The sequence below is a fragment of the Notechis scutatus genome, chromosome 3, assembly GCF_049901735.1.
Source record: "Notechis scutatus isolate UNSWTSFEM ecotype Mainland chromosome 3, rNotScu1.2, whole genome shotgun sequence".
NCBI classification, from domain to species: domain Eukaryota; kingdom Metazoa; phylum Chordata; class Lepidosauria; order Squamata; family Elapidae; genus Notechis; species Notechis scutatus.
Window position 1 is genome coordinate 60,159,020 of NC_142011.1, and position 21,787 is coordinate 60,180,806.

Below are 21,787 nucleotides of genomic sequence, written 5' to 3' on the forward strand. Positions count from 1 at the left end.
GCATTATCAAAGAGAAAGCTGAATGCCTCAGTTTATTCTATAACATATTTTTCTAGATGAAATAAAATAACCATTAGACCCAAAACAAACTATTTTATTTAGATTTGACATTCACAATGCATAATAGGTGCAAAATGCAACAGCTAAATCCAGCTTTCATTCACTCCATTAGAGCTTTTACACATTTGTGAGGTCCTATTTTATAAACCATTTCAATTAGTTTAAGTAGGACAATGCAAATCAATTACCTTTATACAATGTAAAACCAGTGTACTTTCAGTGCAGTGGATTCCAATACAAATCCTAAAGAACAAACACTATGATTCACAGCAGAGCATTGTTTTTTAACATTTTAAAGATCAGATTAGTTAATTCATATTCTAAAGGACATAATTTTCATTCTGGAGATATAAAATCAAGACTCTTTTTTTAATAGCATAAAAAGCAGTACCACTTTTAAACTATACCCAACACTCCCATACAAGGAAAACAGGTTTCAATCTTTCAAAACCCTTAAGAATTATTTCCTTTGCAATGTTATGCTTCTCCATACAAATAAACTACCCTTTTCTATAAATCTTAATTTTATTCATTCTTTTCATATGATTATCTGAACAAAAAGATAAGTAATTTTTACTTTTTAAATGCCACTAGAATTTTTTGTGCAATCACAAAAGATACAATACATTCCACTGTTACTTTACCCTGTCCCTATTCTTTCTATTCTGAATGTCCCTAATTTTATCAGAGGATTCTATTATTGTGAAATACCTGAATAACCTACTGTATTTTTCAGACTATAAGACGCACCAGACCATAAGACGCACCTAGGTTTAGAGGAGGAAGACAAGAAAAAAATTAGTTTTTTGCCTTTGTGCGTCCCGTTTTTGCCCTCCCCAGCGACCAGAAGCACTCTACAGGCCAAAAGTGAGTCTTTTTTTGGCCTGCAGAGTGCTTCTGGGCGCCAGGGAGGGCAAAAAATAGGACGCGCGGAAGGTTTGGGAGACCAAAAACAGGCCCGTGTTTGCTCTATAAGACGTACAGACATTTCCACCCACTTTTTTTTAGGGTGGGGAGTGCATCTTATAGTCCAAAAAATACAGTAATTTTTTTAAAAAATAATATATTCATTGGAAGCATTGCAATAAATTCAACATTCATTTGAAGCCTTCTGTTATTACCATGCTAAAAAGATGAGTCCATTTCATGGGCACCCATGAACACTGGGAAAAAAAACCTGTAGCTTAATATCCATACGAACATTTCAAAATCTTGTGTTTTTCTAAAATATGTTACAGCTTCCAGCTATCCTGCTCAGCATGGCTGATAGACAGACATGATATGACTTGTGGCATCAGTTCAATTCAGAAGAGTATTATATCTTAAGGACGATAAAGCTAAAATGGGGGAAATGTTAAGTTTTTGACCAGTGGTTTAGCTAATTCCCATTACTCTTTCTTACATAACATTCCCTAAACAGGCAGGCTCAGCTCTGAAGAATGCTGCATATTCAGTTTCAAATCAATTCTGCTGAACAGCTATTGCACATTGTTAATTAACTGTAAAATAATTTCAAAGAGTGAGCTATTTGAGCCAATTTATAATACTCAGATTGCCATATTTATTTTGCTTTCCTGATAATATGCATAAATTTACTTTAAATGCACAAATATTGCAAATTAGGAGAAACACATAAGACAAACGATGTATATTGAAGGCTCTAATTACATTCAAAAACAGCAAGATAGAATTACTTCAAGATTTTACATGAAGAGTTAGCTTTCTGAAAAGCTTGCAAATAGGGAAAATTTACAAGCTTTTGCACTTCAGAATTTAGACATTTCATCACTTAAATTTGCTAAGTATGAATGCCTTCTTTCTCAGTGATGACATACACACGAGGAATGGGGAAATGCTGGTATGCTAAGGACCCTCAGCAATCATTCCAAGTGATACTACCTTCCTTCCTGCTCTATAACATAAAGTATGAATTAACCTTAGGTATTTTTTTCTAATGAAAGTATTCCTTTAATGTAGGATAGTTTTCAAATACATATTTCTCTTACGGTACAGTATTGAGTTATTGAATTCAGCTTCTAAATTGGATCAGAAATTTTGGAGTGAGATTTCTGTTACAACAAAAATGTTCCTGAAAGCAATCCCTAAAAGTGCTCATGATAATCAACTTAATACTGAGATTAAAAGTCATTCTTTTCATATGGATCATAACAAGCCACCTTTAAAAAAATACCTTCAATATTTTGTTATACAATCATATGACATACACACATACAAATACTGTTATATTTAATTGTTATTGCTTTATTTGGTCAATGGTTTTTATACACAAAGCATATAAAATTAATTTTATCCAAAAGAATACTGGTGTTCAGTTATGAACACAATATGAATTTTGAGCTTTAATGGATATAGCTAACATATAAATTTAAGGAAACAATTTGCATTCTGGATAATTGTCTAGATAAGGGAATCTGGTTTTCCAAAACCTGTTCATTAAATTTTTGGAAGGCATCTGTTTACATCATATTCTAGTACACCAGTGCTCAGTACTTTGATAGAAACCACTGCCATTATGGGCAATGAAGATTCCTGAGAACTTAAAATTTGCTAAACTAAAAGCTGTAAAGAAAGCCAACAATTATGACAGCATTCTACTCAACATATCCTTTAAAAATAGATTTACAGTAATAGTGGCACATTAGAAAATCTTGCTGTATTTGGTTTGTACAGGGAATAATGCTTATCTGAGGTTATTTATTAAACGAAATCCTACTGTTTGTTTGCCTGACAACACCTGATGTTTTCAATAACCAAAACAAAACACAGCAGCTTAAAATGTTTTGAATTTCCAAGTTTATAGCTTACACTACATCATCAAAAGTGACTTCACATTCACAAACACATCTGTTTTTTTAATAAGGCAAAAGCTTACTAATCTTGATAGTATATAGGAAGATGCTGTACTCCTAGTGGAAATCTTTCTCAAACTTCAATTTAAGAAAAAGGAGATTTAATTATCTGGAAAAAAAATAGCACGTCCATGCCACAATCTCAATCCATTTGAACCTCACATTGGAATTAATGTTAAAATAAATCAGCAAACCACAGAGTGAAAATGCAAAGTTGTACTTAGTACAAAATATAATTTGGTCCTTATCATCTTATTCTTCTCTTGAGAGTATCCTAATTATTGTTAATATTAACTACTAACCATTAACACCACTTTTAATCCTCTGTTAAATTGGGAAAGGTTAATTGAATTAGGTATCACCAATACAATGGGAAAAACTGAAGTAAATATTGCAGTGTTTCCAGCAGGAATCCTTCTTCATAAAATTATTATAATTGAAAATAGCAATGAATCTGTGATTTAGTTAAAATCAGAAGAAATTATTATTCTTACAACCTGTTTCTCTGAATGTCTTTTTATCTCAATTTCAAGAATTGAAGTCTCCTTTAGAGTCTGGCATAAAAGTTAGTACTTGAATAGCACAAAACTTACCAGTGATTCACAAACCAATATAGGAAAGGAGTGTCATACAAGTGTAATTCCTAGCAAGAAGCAATGTTTTCTATTATCGACTTTTACTTAATACAAACTGGAACACTAATTACTTTTGATGAATATTAGACCCAAATATGTATAAGTTATTCTAGTTTAAATATTTACAAATGGAAGAATCCCATCCTGCAAATCAGATTTTTATATTTTATTCTAAAGTGCAGCTAATTTAAGGCAGATCTGAAATATAAAATCAAGTTTGTCAATATATACACATATTTTAACTTGAAGACGAGCTTCCCTTATAAGGGAAATAAGAACTCTGAGATAAAATTCTTCGTGTAGTCATAAGGTGCAATTATCATTTTCATTACAATTATTCAATGCAATGCAATGCAATCCTGGGGCTGTGATCCAGGACAAATAAAATGTCCCTAGTTCTGTGGGAATCCAAACCAATGCAATAATGTATTTGCTATTAATAGGCCCTGTTTGCATAAACAAATTTAAGCATGGCTATTTACCCCTCGATCAGGGCCTCAAAAGTTGGAAAATCTTTCAGGGGTCAACATATCTAATGTTACAGCAGATAAAAATATAAAAGCTTTTCGCTGTTTTCCAAATAACAGAAATTTTAAAGGTGTCAGCTGATACACTAAATTAACTTCAAAGACTAGTAGATCACTGGGAAAAGTGCTATAAGTAGCTTTTACTTATTCAGTTGGTTTTTAAAAAACAAAAACAAAACAATAGCTACTGTAGTCCTTCAATACTGTGTTTATAAGAAAAGATACTATAGACCCAATGCTACTTTCAGTTCTGATATAGAATATCTTCCATCTCCATCTTCATCAAATTCCTGAAAACTCTGTGGATCATGCACTATAGATCCAACCAGATTTTCCAGGTCTTCATATGATAACTTGTCATTAATGCCTTGGCTAGAAGTCCTGAATAAATTCTGAAGATCTGCAAGGGCAAAAATTTTTTTTATAAAAAACCATTCATTGCTCTCTCCTGAATTCAATCACCCCAAACTTCTATGATCTGTACAAGTCAGTTGCAATGGTGTTAGCTTAAGAAATAACTTGATTGTGCCAATAATAGCATCATGTCCCTCAAACTCAGTCTCCTTACTGTCAGCACTGATATTTCTATCATGGATTATTTAATTAGAGTTGTTCATTCATCTGCAATTCAGAAAATGCAATTTGGTATACATTTATTAAACTAAGGCTATTTTCATTATGTCTAGGATGTCTAAAATTACTATTATGGTTGATTAAAAACCACAAAAAGTCAATATTGCTTTGTAATGGAGAAAGAAATGGTATGAAACCAGATTGCAACCTTGTTTTCAATTTACTAAACTACGGAAAATCATTATGTCTGAGCTGACCCCAAAACAATAATGATACGTATGCATTAAACTAGCAGAAATAACACTAAACATTTGGAAAGAGATAATGGCTAAATATTAATGTATGTCAACTGTCTCAATATAGCTGATTATGTGCTTCAAGTATTCAGAGTAGACTGTAGTATAACAACCCATTTTATATTGTTTTTATACATTTTAGCTAGGTTCAGTATATTTCTTTTGTTACTTTAATATTTTCAATTGGATAACCTATGGCAAGACCCCAATACAAAATATTTAAGAAAATCAAGGGATAATTAGGACATGGGGATCCTGCAAAAACAGAGAGTCACCCTTTTTTCTAACATGGTCTATTCTAAACCATGGGTGTCAAACTCGATTTCATTGAGGGCCGCATCAGGGTTATGTTTGACCTTAGGGGGCCGGGGTGGGCATGACCAAGGGTGGGCATAGCCAGTTTAACATCACTTGTGTTGGGGGTGCCTGTGGTGGTTCAAGAGCTCTGCCAGTGAAAACAGAGCTGGGGAGGTCCGCAGAGGTACCACAGGCCAATCCTTTGCTGTTTCAAGGACAGCCCCGCAGGCCAGATCTAAGCACCCCATGGGCCGGATCCAGCCTGTGGGCATTCAGTTTGACACCCATGATCTAAATGAATATTTTTCAAAGCTATTATGGCTAACAAAGAAACAGATGAACTGATGATGGGATTAAGTATCTCTCTGTAATCCCAATTCTGCTCATCCCACCTGAAACTAGCAGCTATTTATCCCATCTCAAAGAGGTATACACAACCAAACATTTACCATCATAAATAAATCCTAATATATTCATTCATTTTGCCATTTCTAAATGTAGTCTCCCAATTTAAATTTGTAAAGACAACTCTTTGACATCTATAGATCCAAATTTATTAATTTCTAGAATCCTTTGCACACAAAACATGGGTTCTTGTTCCATGTCTAAAAACTTCAACTTTACCTTCTATGTTGGATATTCCAGGTAAAGACAAGCTTCTTGGGTGTCGACTTCGCTCAACATTATTGCCAAGTGATCTTGAAGAAATTATTGGAAGTTTTGTAGGCTCTGATGTCATGCTCTGTGGATTTTCTACTGTCAAAGCAATTTTACAGTAGTCATTTATTTTTCTTATTTGATAACAGCAAATATCATGCATCAAGGTGGAGGGAGGGGACGTTAAAATGGTATAAAGCAGTCACAAGCAATATTAGCAGATTTCAAATGTGTTCTAGTTCCACTCATACTAAAGTAAATAATAAGCATATAGACTGACTGCCTTCTAGAGATTGAGAAACAAGAACTAGTGCTTGTTTTTTAATCAAATCATCAATTTCAGTTTGTTTTCAGTTTATATGTTAAATTAAAGCTGGAAAAAAAATCTGAAGTGATTAATCTTGGTCCGATTTTTTTTTACATCTCAAAAACTTGGCATTTTAACAGGGGTGTGTAGATTTTCTACATCCACTGCAAATCCTATTGTAGCTCATGATAAATGGGGACTCTCAGCAGGTCTACCTTAGGTGACCTAGTTACTGACATCTGGAGTAGATACTCTTTTAAAAATCCAACTCCAAACCATATAGGATGTTAAAGGTGGTAATAAGCACCTGTAAACCAAGTGGCCAACAATACAGATCATGCGGAAATGTGAAATATGATTATACTAGGCAGCACCAGTTAGTTGCATTCTACTACAACTAGTTTCCAAATGTTCTCCAAGGGTGGCCCCCAAGTGGAAACTGACAAACATATAAATTCTGAAAATGATGTTCAATTCTATGAAATATGACAATTAAAAGATTTAGTTCAGAAGCTTGAATTCAAATGCTAGCCAGTAAATAAATCTCCATACCTTCAGGTATGCATTTGGAAACAGATAACAATTTGTTAAAGTAAGTTAGTAATTAAAGCATGATAAAATAAAATTAGCTTGATATTCTAATAAAATATGCAAAGTGACATGTATATGAGATGTTTACCTTTAAGTGCTTCAGATCGTTCACTATCTGATTTGCTTGACAGAGCATTAATCAACTGCAGCTTTTCTTTTAGTTTGGATACCTGAGATTCTCCATTTTCTATTTTCTGTAGATTACCAATTAAAAAAAAACTCTAAAGTAGCCCTGTTTGTTCTACTTTGATTGCACTTAATACAAAATCCACTGTATCATTTATATATTTCTAGCAAGTATATTTACCTTTTTTCCTAATATTGTAACTGCAAATACTATAATTTTGATGGTTTCAGAACTATCAATGTGAAAAGGGAATTGGCAATGTCAAAATCCAGCAGGAATTTTATTTTAATTCCTATCAACAGTAACTAATTTCAGGTATTGTTATACCAAGTCATAGTTCTATCTATAAGTTGAATAAACTAAATTAAAATGATTCTCTGCTGTACTTCTCTTACATGACTGTATATTGAATTAATCAATCTATGATTGACATAAATACACAGTAAAGCCTGTTTTATTGGTAAAATTAGCATTCTCTCCTCAAATCTTAAAGCTAAAGTTCTGGTGTAAATCTCTGCTGTAATGGTACTCTATAATTGCTCATATTCTTAAAATGTGACTAAACCCCTGGTTAATTAATGACTTTAATTAGTCATTAGCTACAACATAAAATAACCTGAGTAGTTTTGCAGCATGAGAATTATCCTTAGAAACAACTGATTTTTTAACAGTTTTTTTGAATATATTTTGCCTTGTGAATGTATGACCTTTAAAAGCATGTTTTTCTTTCCATCAAGATATTATTATATCTAAGGTTTTGAACGAAGAGGAAAGTTGAAGTGATGTTCTAATGCCCCATAGAGAAATATTTTATTATATTTTAAAGTATTTTTAAAAAGAATAAGTTATTGACTTTCAGCATTAAATAACAGCCAAACTCACTTCAGTCAATTGGTGACCATATAATTAAAGTTCTGAAATGTTTGAAACAAAAATGCTGTTCTCCCAGATACAAAAGACACAAGAACATGTTTTCAAGAGTCTTGTACACTTTTTAGTTAAACAGAACTCAACATAGGTAAATAAACAAAGCTACATATTGTGTTTCATCAGCTTTGGAGCAGTTACACATTTAATATCAACCACTGTAAAAGCTAAAATATCATTTTACTTGCTTCCATTTTGTTTTTAATGCAGTACTGAAATTTATAAAGAAACAAAAAGTGTATGTGAAACTGTAAATTTACTGCTATATAGTTTATCCTTAATTTTTTAAATTTTTTATTATTTTTTCAAGGCTGAACCAATATCTTCTTTTCAACTTTTCAGCTCACACGGAATTTTTGTTTTTACAAAATGTGAATGGAGAAAAATATATATGGGCTATGAACCTCAGTTGTTTTGTCATTTCACTTGAGTTGGTTACCTTACTCCTCTTACCCTCAAAGTCAGGAAGACAACTCAAGGGGGTTCTAAAAAAAAAACTCTTTTGCTATGGTTCTCCAAAACTTACCTCCATATTTTCTACTTTTTCAGCAGTTGTTTCATTTCTTGATTCATTTTTCACATTTACCGAGGTAGTTAGGTTACTCACCTGTAAGGGACAGTATAATGCATGTGTTTGCTTGTGGCATACTATCCTGCACAAGCAACATGTTGCAAGTGTTTCATTCCCAAAATATTTAGACACTTACCATACCAAAGGTAAGGTTCTTTCTGTTTTCTGGTTTATTCACAACAAACATATGATTTTCTAAGGAAGTAACTTTCCAGCTTAGATTGGTGACTGTGGAATCCAGATTGAAAAATTTTAAATCATTCAATTTCTGATGTAACATTAGGGTAGAGTTCATCTCCTCTATAGAGATATGTAGATATTGGTTATCCTGTTTAACAAAAGAAAATCATTACTTTGCTATAAAAGCAGTGGAACAAGGTTACTGAAAATAAGCAGAACATAATCTTAATGAATCTAGTACACTATAAACTATTCTCTGTAGCCTTTTCAAGTTCAACAGAACAAATTGTGTATCAAAGGAATATACAATCACCTCTTGAGTTACAACCACTCGTTTAGTGACTATTGAAAGTTACAATGGTACTGGAAAAAATGACTTATGACTGTTCTTCACACGATCTTGCGGCATCCCTATGGTCACGTGATCAAAATTTTGACGCTTGGCAACCAGCATATATTTATGATGGTTGCAATGTCCTAGGGTCATGTGACCATCTTTTGCAAACGTCTGAGAAGCAAAGTCAGTGGGGAAGCCAGATTCACTTAACAATCATGTTACTAACTTTACCACAGAGAATCACTTAACAACTGTGGCAAGAAAGTCGTAAAATGGGGCAAAACTCACTTAACTGCCAAGCTTAGCAAATGGAAATGTGCTCAACCACAAGTCAAAGACAGAAGCAGAATTAGATGTTATCTCATGCACCTCTTCTCTGATGCAGGCCAATTTCAGTGGCTATCATGGATTCTGCACAACCATTAAACTATTAGAATGCCATTGTAGTTTTGTGAACATATTTATTCTTGGTTTTTAAATTATTAAATTTAAATTAGAACTGCAGAAAATAACAACTGCTACCAATCTGCCTTCCACTGAGGACCTGTATACTGCACAAGCCAGAAAGAGGGTTGTGAAAATATCTACAGACACCTCCCCACCCCCAACATCCTGGACATAAACCGCTTCAACGTCTATCCTCAAAATGACACTATAGGGCACTGCAGGTCAGAACAACTAAACATAAGGACAGTTCCCCACACCCCCCATGCCATCACTCTGCTAAACAACTAATTCCTACAACACTGTAAAACTATCTAGAGAGGCAGTATTACCATCTTTATTCTCATCTTCCCTATTACCTATCTCCTTATCTTGTAATTTTGTTACTTGTACCTTACGATTTATATTGTTTACTTAGTATCCTAGTATGATTTATGCTGATTGCTTATTTAGTATCCATGCCTATCACTAAGTGTTGTTATCTAATGTTTTATGATGAATGTATTACCGCTATTACCACGACTATGATAATCTATCACTATTGTTGTATGTACACTGACAGTGTATGCACCGGAGACAAATTCCTTGTGTGTTTAATCACATGTGGCCAATAAAGAATTCTAAATTACTCAACCTACGTCAGGTGGCTAATAGGAAGATACGGGGACCAATTCAGTAACTGTTTGATACTTGGGAGTGTTTAAACACTGAATAATTGTTTTACGGAAAGGGCATCTTTTTTCTATCTTGGATGCGATACCTAAGTCCTTATCATATTGCAACTACTCTCAACAATTATATGATAGATGCATTTGAAGCAACAGCAATAGCTTCTTGACTAGTTATTCTTTTCATTCCAGAGGCCCTATAAGTATCAGCATTTGTGTTCCAAAAATAATACTAAATAGTAGTATAACAATGCAAAGCTATCCTGGCTTCATTTTAACATAACAGTTTTGCAACCGTGATTTCCAAAGCTTTTAAAAGCAAAAGAGCAGCACCTGTTTACAAATGTTCGTCATATTCTTTTCATTTATCTGGGGGACAGAAGAGGAGGAAAAGGAAGGTAAATGCTTTTGTCTAACATCTTCTGTGTGTTCATTCTGAAATATATTAAGACATGTGTTCAAACCAGTTATTATTTGAATATTCATAACCCATCAGGCATAACACTTATTTACATTCCGCAAATAATTGAAGGAGAAGAAAGCAAAAAGAAGACAGTAAACCTTTTGCGAGCAGCCATAAAATACTGGCATTTGCTTTACTTGACATTAAATTTGAATTTAAGGTTTTTATGCAGGAAGAATATGAAGCAGAGTTATAGCTAGAAAAGTGAGGTGTCTGAATAACTAACCGCCTAAAATGTGATGTGCATAAAACAGTCAATATCTACAAATCTGATTATATAAATTTTACAAATTTAAATTGGTTTTAAGACCAGATAAAGTTTAACGAACTTATAAGAACATAAAATATATTCCACTTAATATGGTAAACTATAAACATCATTTTTTCTTAATAAATCCATAGGGGGTTTTAAACAAGAAAATAGGGAAAAACAAGCTTCAGCCACTTTTATTTTTAAATTGCATACCAAATCTGAAATTCTTATAGGATGAGCTATAGAATGTGCTTTTGTGAAATGTCTATAAATCCTTACTATTTCTTTTTGGAGAGTTTCTAGAGTCTTCTTTTGCTCTTCAATTGCTGCTTGCATGGCCTCAACATCATGATGAACACTAGTTACTGTGCTACCTATGGTAGCAACAGTCTAGGGAAAAAACAACAGCAAATCTTTTAGCATTGGACATTCATTGATCAACTAACTGAAATTCAAATGTGTTTACTCCAGTGAGGAATTATTTTAATTGGTTACATTAAACACAAAGAATGTACATTAACAAATCCCATTTATAACAATATGAATAACAATTTATGTTCTTGGATATATTTAACTGGGAACATATATCACATTTGAAGAATATGGAATCAGGTCTGTGGATAAAATAAGTCACTTTGTATTGCTCCATTGAAATCACTTCCACATCAAAGCTTATATAAAGTATACATTGTAGTGTATACACACAACCAGACAATATCATTTATATTGCCATATACCCACAAAGGTTCCAACTGCATCGGCATTCTATGTGCTTGGATATGCAAGAAAAGATACATCCTATGATGAACTGTTTTCATATTTGGAGAAAAACATGCAAACAGATATTTGTAAAAGTGTTTAGAAACACAAACATCTAGTATTATCAGTTCTATTATCAGATCACAAAGTATGATGCAAATTACTTTCTGGATTATAGGAAAAATATATAAAGTGCTGGAAATACAATCTGTCAAAAGTATTGCATTTAGCTTACATATAGAAAAAGGAACTCACTTCCAGGCAAGCCAACATAATATTGCCTATAAGCATATAAACAATTCTGAATATATTACTTATGCCCAATTTTACTGGTGGGCCTTATTACTGCAAAGACACTGAAATCACCACTACTAACTGTCACCTATATTCTTCCTACAAGTGATTTGTATCATTGGTGAAATATACCATTTTTCATGATCTAGTCACATGAACTGGAAAGCAGGATTTCAAAAGTTTTACAAATATATTTTTATGTTTCCTTCATACATTTTCAAAAAAAAAGAGGGATTAAAAACACAATAAAATATAGTTCCTATTAGGAAGGAAAGACACAATGAAAAGCTCTGTACTTGTCAACTTATCTATAGCACAAAAAATTCTAAAGATAGATTAGTATTGAATATAATACATACTTTCTGAAGCTCTTCCACTGTAACAGGAAGATTAATTAAATCAGAAGCAGATTTAATATTTGCTTTGAGATGATTTACTGCCAACATCAGCAAAGATATCTGTAATCACAAATGAAAGAATGACTTTACAGGACAGATTTTTATCTTTTCTGTTGTAAAGGTTCATCCTAAGGTCATGTTATGAATGTGTTACTGTTGAGTTATCAGGACTGAAGACTGACTCAAAGGAACAAACCTAAACAACAGATATTCCCCTTTATTGCTGCCCAAGGTGGTGCTGATACACTTCTACAGAGGAATTTTTGAGTCTATCATCTGCACCTCTATAACTGTCCAATCAAGACAAGCACCGACTTCAACGGATAATTAGAACTGCAGAAAAAACAATTGCTACCTATCTGCCTTCTGTTGAAGACCTGCATATATACTGCATGAGCCAGAAAGAGGGTTGTGAAAATATCTACAGACACACACACCCTCACGTCCTGGACATAAACTGTTTCTACTTCTACCCTCAAAACGAAGCAATAGGATACTGCACATCAGAACAACTAGAGCTAAGGATTTCCCCCCCCATGACATCACTCTGCTAAATAATTCCCACAACACTGTAAAACTATCTAGAAAGGCAGTATTACCATCATTATTCTCATTTTTCTTACTTCTCATTATTCTCACTTTTCTCCTTATGTTCTTATTATACCTTTGTTTATATCTTACGATTTATATTGTTTACTTAGTATCCTAGCATGGTTTATGTTGATTGCTTATTTAGTATCTATGACTATCACTAAGTGTTGTATCTAACGTTTTATGATGAATGTATTTTTAAAATGACTATGATAATGATCTATCATTATTGTTGCACCAGAGACAAATTCCTTGTGTCTAATCACACTTGGCCAATAAAAAATTCTAAATTCTAAACCCTATTGGTAAACAAAGGAATGGTTGGACATTCTATTGCCCAATATAGAAAATGTTCAGTAGAATGTAATATGAACTGACTAAATTGAGTGATTAAAAGTGCTATTTAACACTATTTTTGATGCAACTTTACTTGAACAAATGCTTGCTCATTTTACCTGTTTGCTTATTTCAGTGATGTTTATCCATATTTTGTTTATCCCCAAATCTCCATTCTTAATTTTTTCCAATTCCTTTTCTTTATTACGGAGGTCTTCGGTCATTTTGGGAATTTCTTGAAATGAGTTTTTTTGATTAGATTCCACTAAAATAGAAAATTAAATGAATCTGAATGGATTAATGAATGAATCTGAAAACATGAACATAATTTCTTTCAGGCTCTAATTCAGAATATCTAAGAGGCTATGACTCTCATGATGAATATGCACAAGTTCTTTGGGAGATATTCCCAGCTTTAGAAGCCCATTATCGTTTCATAATATGCAGAAGAACCTGTTCTCTTGCACTGTTCCCAAATTATGGGAATTGCATTTGGTCTCCACTGTCTTGTATTTAGAAACATTATCTCTAGTTCATTATATTAATTTGATACTGCAGGGATTCTGCTTTGTCTTAAGAAACTTGCTAGAGTAGAAAAAAACAGAGTATAATTCAAGTAAACAACAAACATTTTCTTTCAGGTCTCAGGTACCCTTCCCAGTGCATTTATTGTACCCATTTTTCATAAAACATTAAAACACAAGACACCCCATGCCCTATTGGGTCATCCTTTCAAAGATATTTCCTTACCTAAACAAAGAAACAAAGACCATAGGTGAACAAAACAATTGTGGAGTGGGAGCCACTTCAAACTTTCTGCCTGCTTCCCCATTGAGTTTTCATGTGGGAAGTTGGTAGGTAGCATCAGAAAATCTCCCTCCCTCCCTCCCTCCTGGCTTGTCCATTTATTTTGCTTGTGGGAAACTTGCAGGAAGAAGTTAGCAGGGAAGCCAGCAGAAAGTTTTTCTCCCCCTCTCACCAGGCAGTAGTGCAGGGGTGTGCATAAAAGAGGTGCTGCATGAGACAGGGAAGGCATGCAGGGCTGGCAGCACCAGTCAAGAGAAGAAACGGGGGTGGGGGAGGGGGTATGTGTAAGACACAGATCAAGGGAAGACGGGGGGGGGGCGCATAGCATGGGCTGGGGGTTTCTTCCTCCATTTCTGCTCCCTTCCTTTCCAGCTGCTGGATGGGAGAGGGGCTGAGGAATTGTGATATTAGTTGGGAAGCCCTCACAGGTCATTGAAAATGAAGATCATGTGACCACCGCAGGAGTGCAGCACCACCAGAAGCAGCCACATCTTTCCCAAATTTCATTCCCTTGGGAGTCACGGGTCCTGGGTTTTGTAAATTAGCCCATTTGAGGTACACTTTTAGTTCAAAAATTGTTGCTGTGTGATGCACCCTTTTGCTCAGTTAAAGGTCATGACAATCAGAGTTCCAGTAGTATATACTGTAAGTATCTATGCCAATATATTTATACTTTTCCAATCCATAACTGATGACATATAACTCAGTGTTTGCTAGTAATAATGAAATTGAAATCCAGTACACTGATAATAGAAGCAAGCTGTTGTAAACTAGCAAATCAATAAACTTTTAGGATCAAAACATTTTAACTTTTATTTACAGAATGCAATCAAATTGTCGTAAACACACCTTAAAATTGATCACAAAATATTTGATTACATTTAGTAAGCATGTGCTGTTTTTCCATATGACTAAGACTCTATTTTCTGCAGTTTTGCAAAAAACATTTTTACATGTAAAAGATGCATTAATAATAAAGGAACTCACAATTGGAAGGTCTGTTAAGCATGCCATTAATCACAAATACTAGCACTAGCAAACAAAAAAATTATGTTCATGCTACTGAGTTCTTATTAAGTATGATATAACCCAGCAACTCCCTACATGAAGGAACATTGTTTTCTTAAGTATGATTGACATTACTAAGATTCCAATAGTAGTTTAACAATTGAATAAACTGCTTTAGGCGATTCTCATTGGCTGGAGCTGCTTAAACAAAGAACAGATGACCACCAATCACAGATGTTGTAATAATACATTCCTTTACTGGGCAGGGCGGTGGACCACTGATCTCCAAGGTCCTTTTCATTCTTTGTTTAATTTCAAAATCCCTTCAGAAAAGATGTTAATTACATCAATCCAAAGGTTAAAAAAAAAGCATAAGCTTTCAATATCTCCATCAGGGAATATTTTAAAACACAGAAGTAGAGGATGAAGGGAAAAAAAGATAATACATATAGTCCTTGACTTATAACAGTTCATTTAGTGACTGTCCAAAGTTACCAGAGCCCTGAAAAAGTGACTGATGATCATTTTTCAGCTACAACCTTTCCAGCATTCCCATCATCATATGATCAAAATTCAGATGCTTGGCAACTGATTCATATTTATGACTGTTGCTGTGTTCCAAAGTCATGTTGCAAACTTTCTGACAAGCAAAGTCAATGGAGAAGCCAGGTTTAGGTGACAACTTATCAGCTGCAGTGATTCACTTAATAACTGAGGCAAGAAAGATCATTAAACAGGGTTAAATTAACTTAACAAATGTCTCAATTAACAGCAGAAATTTGGGGCTCAATTTTAGTTGTATGTCGAGGACTACCTGTACTGAAATATAAAATCTGCACAGTCCATATCAAAATTAGAATGTAGGAGAGGACAGCAATTAGGATCTCCCCTGGTGCAGAGATTGTCTCAGGTTATAACCAAGACAGATGCAGCTATTTCTGAAATAGAGCTGTTCCAAATATTGAAAATATAAAATATCCCTGCTCTCTGAAATGAGCATCCATTCATTCTTTACTTGCTTTATACAACTTTCTGTACGATAAAGAAAGTTTGCCTAAACATACTTACTTTCTATCAAATTAAAACAAAACTGTTTTTGCTTTTGGTAAAATATTCTTAAGAAAATGGGAATATATAATTTTGCCCGTAATGCATGCTAGCTAAAAGCAAGATATATGCTAATTTCTTCCCTGAAAACATTATAGAGATGGCAAATATTTGACATTTGAACTTACTGGTTCTAAATCTTTCCTTTAATCCATCCAGATCTTCTTTGAGAGCAACTTGCATCCATACCAATCCAACACAGGCCACCATACAAGCAGCCAGGATGATAAAAGTACATAACAGGCAGCAGAGTTTGCAGCATCGCAGGTAGTCCCCCCTACATGAAAAATGTTTTAAATTGGTATTTGCTAACAGAGCTAAATATTACATTAAACCGATACCTTACTAAATTCAATGTAGGAAGCAATCGTGCTTTTAAACTCTATATACTTGTACTATACCAAATATAAAATTCCATGCTATGAAAAATTAGGAATAAAAACAAAACTGCCAATATTGTATTGTCCTTGTATAAATATATGGCATGTCTGTATCTGAAATATTAAGTTTAGTTCTGTGCTTGAAAAATATAACACAGCAAAAAAAAAAAAAAAAAAGCATAATAGGGCAACCAAAATGATCAAGGAGATTAAACAACTATATAAGAAAAGGCTATAATATTTGGGATAGTTTAGCTTAAAGAAGAGTGATGAGTTATGACTATAAACGTATATTAAATATGCATAGATCTCGGAGAAGAACAAATAGTGTTATTCTACATCAGTGGTGGCTAACCTTTTTGGGCTCCTGTGCCAAAAATTGTGTGCGCGCTTCCACACTCACATGCCAGCACCCAGAAGGCAATGCGTGCCCCCCACAGACCCTATGCATGCGTGCACAATCCCCACCCACCCACGCCACCCCCTTACCTGCACTGCGCCTCATAGCTGATTTTCGGTTTGAGGCCTTTTTCAGCCTCCCAGAGGATTGAGGAAGGCTTCTGCAGGCTTTGCTGACCGAAAACTACCCCCGTTTCGTCACTTCCGGTATTTTCGGAAAAACAGGAAGTGATGAAATGGGGCTAGTTTTTGGCCTGCAAAGCCTGCAGAAGCCTTCCTCAAGTCTGCGGGAGGCCAAAAAGGCCTAAAACCGGTCAAAAATTAGCTGTGAGGCGCACGCATGCGCAGTGAGGTACGTTTGCCTGCAGCTCGCATGCCGGCATAAATGGTCTGCATGCCACCTGTAGCCCAAGTACCATAGGTTCCCCATCACGGTTCTACACAAAGCCTGAGACAGAATTGTGAAGTTGAACATGTTAAAAAAAATACAACAAAGTACCTTATCCCACAGGAATATGTGTAGAAACATTACAAAGGAAAAACAAATGTACAACAAATGCTAATAAAAGCAAATTATGCTTTGATATATGTTTATGTACTACTGTAACCAAAATCATATTATGGAATCTAACAGCATAATCTCTGCAAGCTAACAATATTCAAACAGAAAGAATGACAGTATCATTCTTCCCCATACCTGCATCATTAAGCAGAGCCCAAGAATAACACCAGGACAAGTTGTACAAGTAACACACCCATTACTATGTCAGGGAAGGCTAATTCTCCAACCTGTATTGCTGTCATACCCAGCAATTGTTTTCAGTTCTAGCTGTGCTCAGCAATTTGATGTTCTCCAAATGAATTATGATTACAACTACTATCCATCCAAAACATCTAGCAGCTGAAGACATTAAATTACAATCCAACACAAATTCAAAGCAACAGATTGAAGATTATGTTAATAATAGTGCTATTCTAACCACTATATTTTCTGACTTACACTCATCCCAAATCCAACTTTACTTCTCAAGGCCTGTTAACTCAGCTTCTTCAAAATTCCGAGTTGATTACAGGTAGTCCTCAACCTACGACCACAATTAAGCCCAACCCCTTTATGCTGCTAAGTGAAAAATTTGTTCAGTGAGTTTTGCTTCATTTTACGACTTTTCTTGCCCCGTTTGTTATGAATCTGGCTTCCCCCATCGACTTTGCTTCTCAGAAGGTTGCAAAAGTTGATCACACGATCCCAGGACACTGCAACCATCATAAATGTGAGTCAGCTGTCAAGCCTTTGAATGTAAAGCACGTAACCAGGGGCAAAGGTCATAAGGGTGAAAAACCGTCACCAGTCGCACTTTTTTCCGTGCTGTTGTATGGTCACTAAGTGGACTGTTGTAAGTCGAGGACTACCTGTATAAACCGAAACCCGTTCAGCGTCTCTTCCTCTCCCTAAAGCGCCACATCCCTTTCCAATCCTAAACCTCCTCCTGACCCCCACAGACAATCCTCCGCTCCCCTATCCCTGCCTATCCCATCCCTGCTTTCCCAGCCACCTTCCTCCCCTTCTCCCTGGATTATCCGGGTCTCACTTAGAAAAGCGGGCGCGGGAGCCCGGCAGCCCGAATCTGTCCCCGTAATCCGGATCAGAGGAGCTGCTGGTGACGCTCTCGGCAGACTCGGTGCGGAGCAACCGATGACCCGAGGCAGAGCCTTTCCTGGGATGCTTCTTTTTGAGCCGGCCGCCTCCGCCGTTGCCGCTTCCCCGGTCGCCGTTTCCACCGCTCGCGAGGCCTATGAGCGCGTTCAGCTCCTTGCGCTTTTTCATCCTCTTCTGCTGAGCCGGGGCGAGGCCCTGGGGAGCCGAGCTCCGCAACGGAGGAGGGGCTCCTAATTCGGGGCCCCGGCTCGCCAGCTTCAGCGTTTCCGACGTTCACCGCCCAGGCGGGCGTCTCAAGAAGGCCGGGCGGGATCTCTTAGGCTTCGCCGATGCCGTTGTGGCCGGTTCTTCTTCCCACCGGCTTTAGCTGCCGCCGCAGAAGCCCCAGCCATGGCCGTGGGAAGAACATCGCTTCCTCTTGCTCCTCGCCGACCAAAGGGCTGGAGCCGTTCGTTGCTAGCACCGGAGGCACCGATTGGAGGGTTTTGCTCGTCGGCCAGAATCTACCAGTATCCCCTCCTCCTATTGGATAAAAGGATTGTTTTTCTTCCCTCTGCCTTCTTCCCTATTGGGCTATGTTAGCCTTTTTTTCATTGGCTAGTGACATTTACATCCGGGGAACTGGTTAAGACTCGTCCACAGCGAGGAGTGTAACTAAATCAACCTATTTAAAGGGCCAAGACTAATAGAGAGATAAATGGAATATTTTTTTTTATTTATTTATTTGATTTGCCAATTGTTTACAAGATAATAAGTATAAGCGTATACAAATTAGAATTAGAATTAAATTAGAATGACGCTTCACTTGCAAAGATGATTGAATAGATCTTCTTGAGGAAATGCCGTTGGATCAACGACTCTGCTTCAAATGGCATTAATTACTTTAGGGTCGAAAAAAAGACATACTGACTAGAGAGTAAAATGTCAAACATCATAGAGAAAAAAGGCAAAAAAAAAAGGAGCTTACAATGTAGTTGCTGTGGGAATTACAAAAGGTCAGTACTAGAAACTTCAGAAAACCCCTTTAAGAAAAGCAAGAAGCATCAGCTGAAAGAAAAACTCAGAGCAGCCTGCAGTAGGCTGTTACAAAAGTAACAAAAGCTGACCACAGAAATACTTAAATAGAGCCATTAAGATAAGGGGAATCAGGCTAAAAATAAACTCTCCAAGATAAATCAAAATTCCCCTTTTCCTGCCCCTGGGCAGGAAAAACAAAAGACCTGGGACCAGTGGTGGGATTCAAATTTTTTTTACTACTGGTTCTGTGACCGTGGCTTGATAGGCATGGCAGGGGAAAGGATACTGTAAAATCTCCAGTCAGAGGTGGTATTTGCCAGTTCTCCGAACTACTCAAAATTTCCACTACCGGTTCTTCAGAACTGGTCAGAACCTGCTGAATACCACCTCTGCCTGGGACCAAGATTAACCCAGTAAAACAGTAAAACAAAACCCAGGACAATCAGAAACACATCAAAACCCATAAAGCTACAGGAGCTTCCAAGGGGAATTAAGCATAAAAGGTTCAGATTCATACTTCCAAGCTGCTTTCAAGCCAGGAAAGCTCAGCTGTGTCACTTTTTGCTTCTTGTCTTCCTACATTAACAGAATTCCACCTTCTGGCAGCTGGCTTCTGCATCCATTTCTTCTCAGTGTGTGGTGTGTACCAGCTAGGAACAAACTCAGGAAATTTCTTCCAACATTGGAAACTTCTGAATTCACCCAAACTCCCCAGACAGGATGGTTGGAAATTCAGAAAAGGGGTGGGGTAGTGAAGATAATGTGGCTTTTTAAATTACTACATCAAAGCATGTAAACCAATTTTTTTTACTACTGGTTCTGTGAGCGTGGCTTGGTGGGCATGGCAGGGGAAGGATACTGTAAAATCTCCAGTCAGAGGTGGTATTTGCTGGTTCTTTGAACTACTCAAAATTTCTGCTACCGGTTCTCCAGAACTGGTCAGAACCTGCTGAATACCACGTCTGATGTAAACTGGTGGAATGTAGTTCAAATATCAGCCACATTTTGCCTCCTCCTTTCCCCATTCCCCTTTGGAGCAGCTTGTTAGTTGAAATTTTGTATCTGGAAAACTTGTATTGCCTTAATAAAGCTGTGGCTTCTATGATTAATCTCAAAAATCTACCAACCTAATTTTTGATTAATCTCAAAAATCTAACAACCAAACCCAGGAGACTACAAGGAAATCTCAGGATTGTAGGCTAGACAAGGATCTTGAAAAACATCTAAGAAAAGATTGATAAATTATTTTTACCTTGTTGCAAAAAAGCACATGGTTATATAGTTATTAAGTCCAGAAAATCAGAAAAAAGCTTGGCTTTATTAAAGAGCCATATCCAGCTCTGCCAGCTAAGATATTAGCTAAAAAAATTTTTGAAAGTCCTCACGTGTTTTTTTTTAACTTTGCAAAAATAAATTTATTCCCTTATGATTATATGAAATATATTTAACATTCTGTAGATTTTCCCTGCAGTATCAGTTCCTGATTGGCTATGAGGAAACTCTTTCAGTAATACAATAAATCCTAGTCTTTAGCTTTACAAAAAGACTTCAATCGTATTTTTTTTAAAAAAAGCCATGGTTTAGGCATGTTCACCAATACTTTATACCCATCCAGCTGCATGATGGAAGTGGGGGAATGTAAAAAAAAAGTTGAGATGGTGAATAAAGCTATACAGTTGAACCCTTGGCCCTTGTAAGTATGTGATGAGCTACATCCAAAAGGAGCAAGGCTTTGATTGCATGTCCATAATCACCATCTTAAACCTTTATGACTGTTACCACTTGGAGTACCCCAATGCCCAATACAATAGCCAGAGTTCTGGAAGAGAGATTCAATGGCACACCTCGATATATCATTCATGTCCATAACTTTTTGAGAATATTGAGTCTATGGCATACATTTTTTACTGTTGCCCTTTTATTTGGTGTAAAAAATAATCATACTTATTTTGATTATCTGACACAACAAAAGATATATTATTCTTCCAACCTTAGCAGACACATTAGAGATAACCTCCGGGAGAGCAGATAACTTCTCCTCTCTTGTTAACACTATTCATTGTCACACTTGTTTCTTGTTTGTCTATCACTAAGTGTTTAAATCTCATGTTCAGAGGGGGCAGAGCTGGCGTCTCAGTGGTACAGCGTGCGATCTTGAAGCTCCAAGATCGCCACTGATATCTCTGTTGCAGGATGGTCCCACCGGACCTAAACCATCTCGTAGAGACGGTGATTGAGGAGGGCACATCCT

At 36.0% G+C, this 21,787-nt stretch overlaps 2 protein-coding genes across 10 annotated transcripts in view; one reads left to right on the forward strand and one right to left on the reverse strand.

Moving 5' to 3' along the window:
- Positions 1-76: 76 nt before the first annotated feature.
- Positions 77-18,953, reverse strand: EFCAB14 (EF-hand calcium binding domain 14). Of its 9 annotated transcripts, none has more exons than XM_087960217.1 (11): positions 18,452-18,953; positions 16,212-16,360; positions 13,281-13,426; positions 12,196-12,294; positions 11,063-11,173; positions 10,401-10,436; positions 8,575-8,766; positions 8,394-8,474; positions 6,902-7,007; positions 5,883-6,014; positions 77-1,559 (listed from the first exon to the last, which is right to left on the reverse strand). In XM_087960217.1, the coding sequence occupies exons 1-11, from the start codon at positions 18,685-18,687 to the stop codon at positions 1,552-1,554; spliced, it is 1,296 nt and encodes a 431-aa protein (XP_087816343.1). In that variant the 5' UTR covers positions 18,688-18,953; the 3' UTR covers positions 77-1,551. The 9 variants fall into 9 exon arrangements, with proteins under 9 accessions (XP_087816343.1, XP_087816342.1, XP_087816338.1 ...); XM_087960216.1 differs by having other exon boundaries at positions 10,401-10,502; XM_087960212.1 differs by lacking the exon at positions 77-1,559 and adding an exon at positions 2,300-4,492 and having other exon boundaries at positions 5,883-6,011.
- A 374-nt stretch (positions 18,954-19,327) lies between these two features.
- Positions 19,328-21,787, forward strand: part of LOC113410994 (cytochrome P450 4B1) — a 28,031-nt gene continuing 25,571 nt past the window's right edge. The window contains exon 1 of the mRNA XM_026665812.2: positions 19,328-19,514. The gene's annotated coding sequence lies outside the window, so the exon portion shown is untranslated. The remainder of the gene's footprint in view (positions 19,515-21,787) is intronic.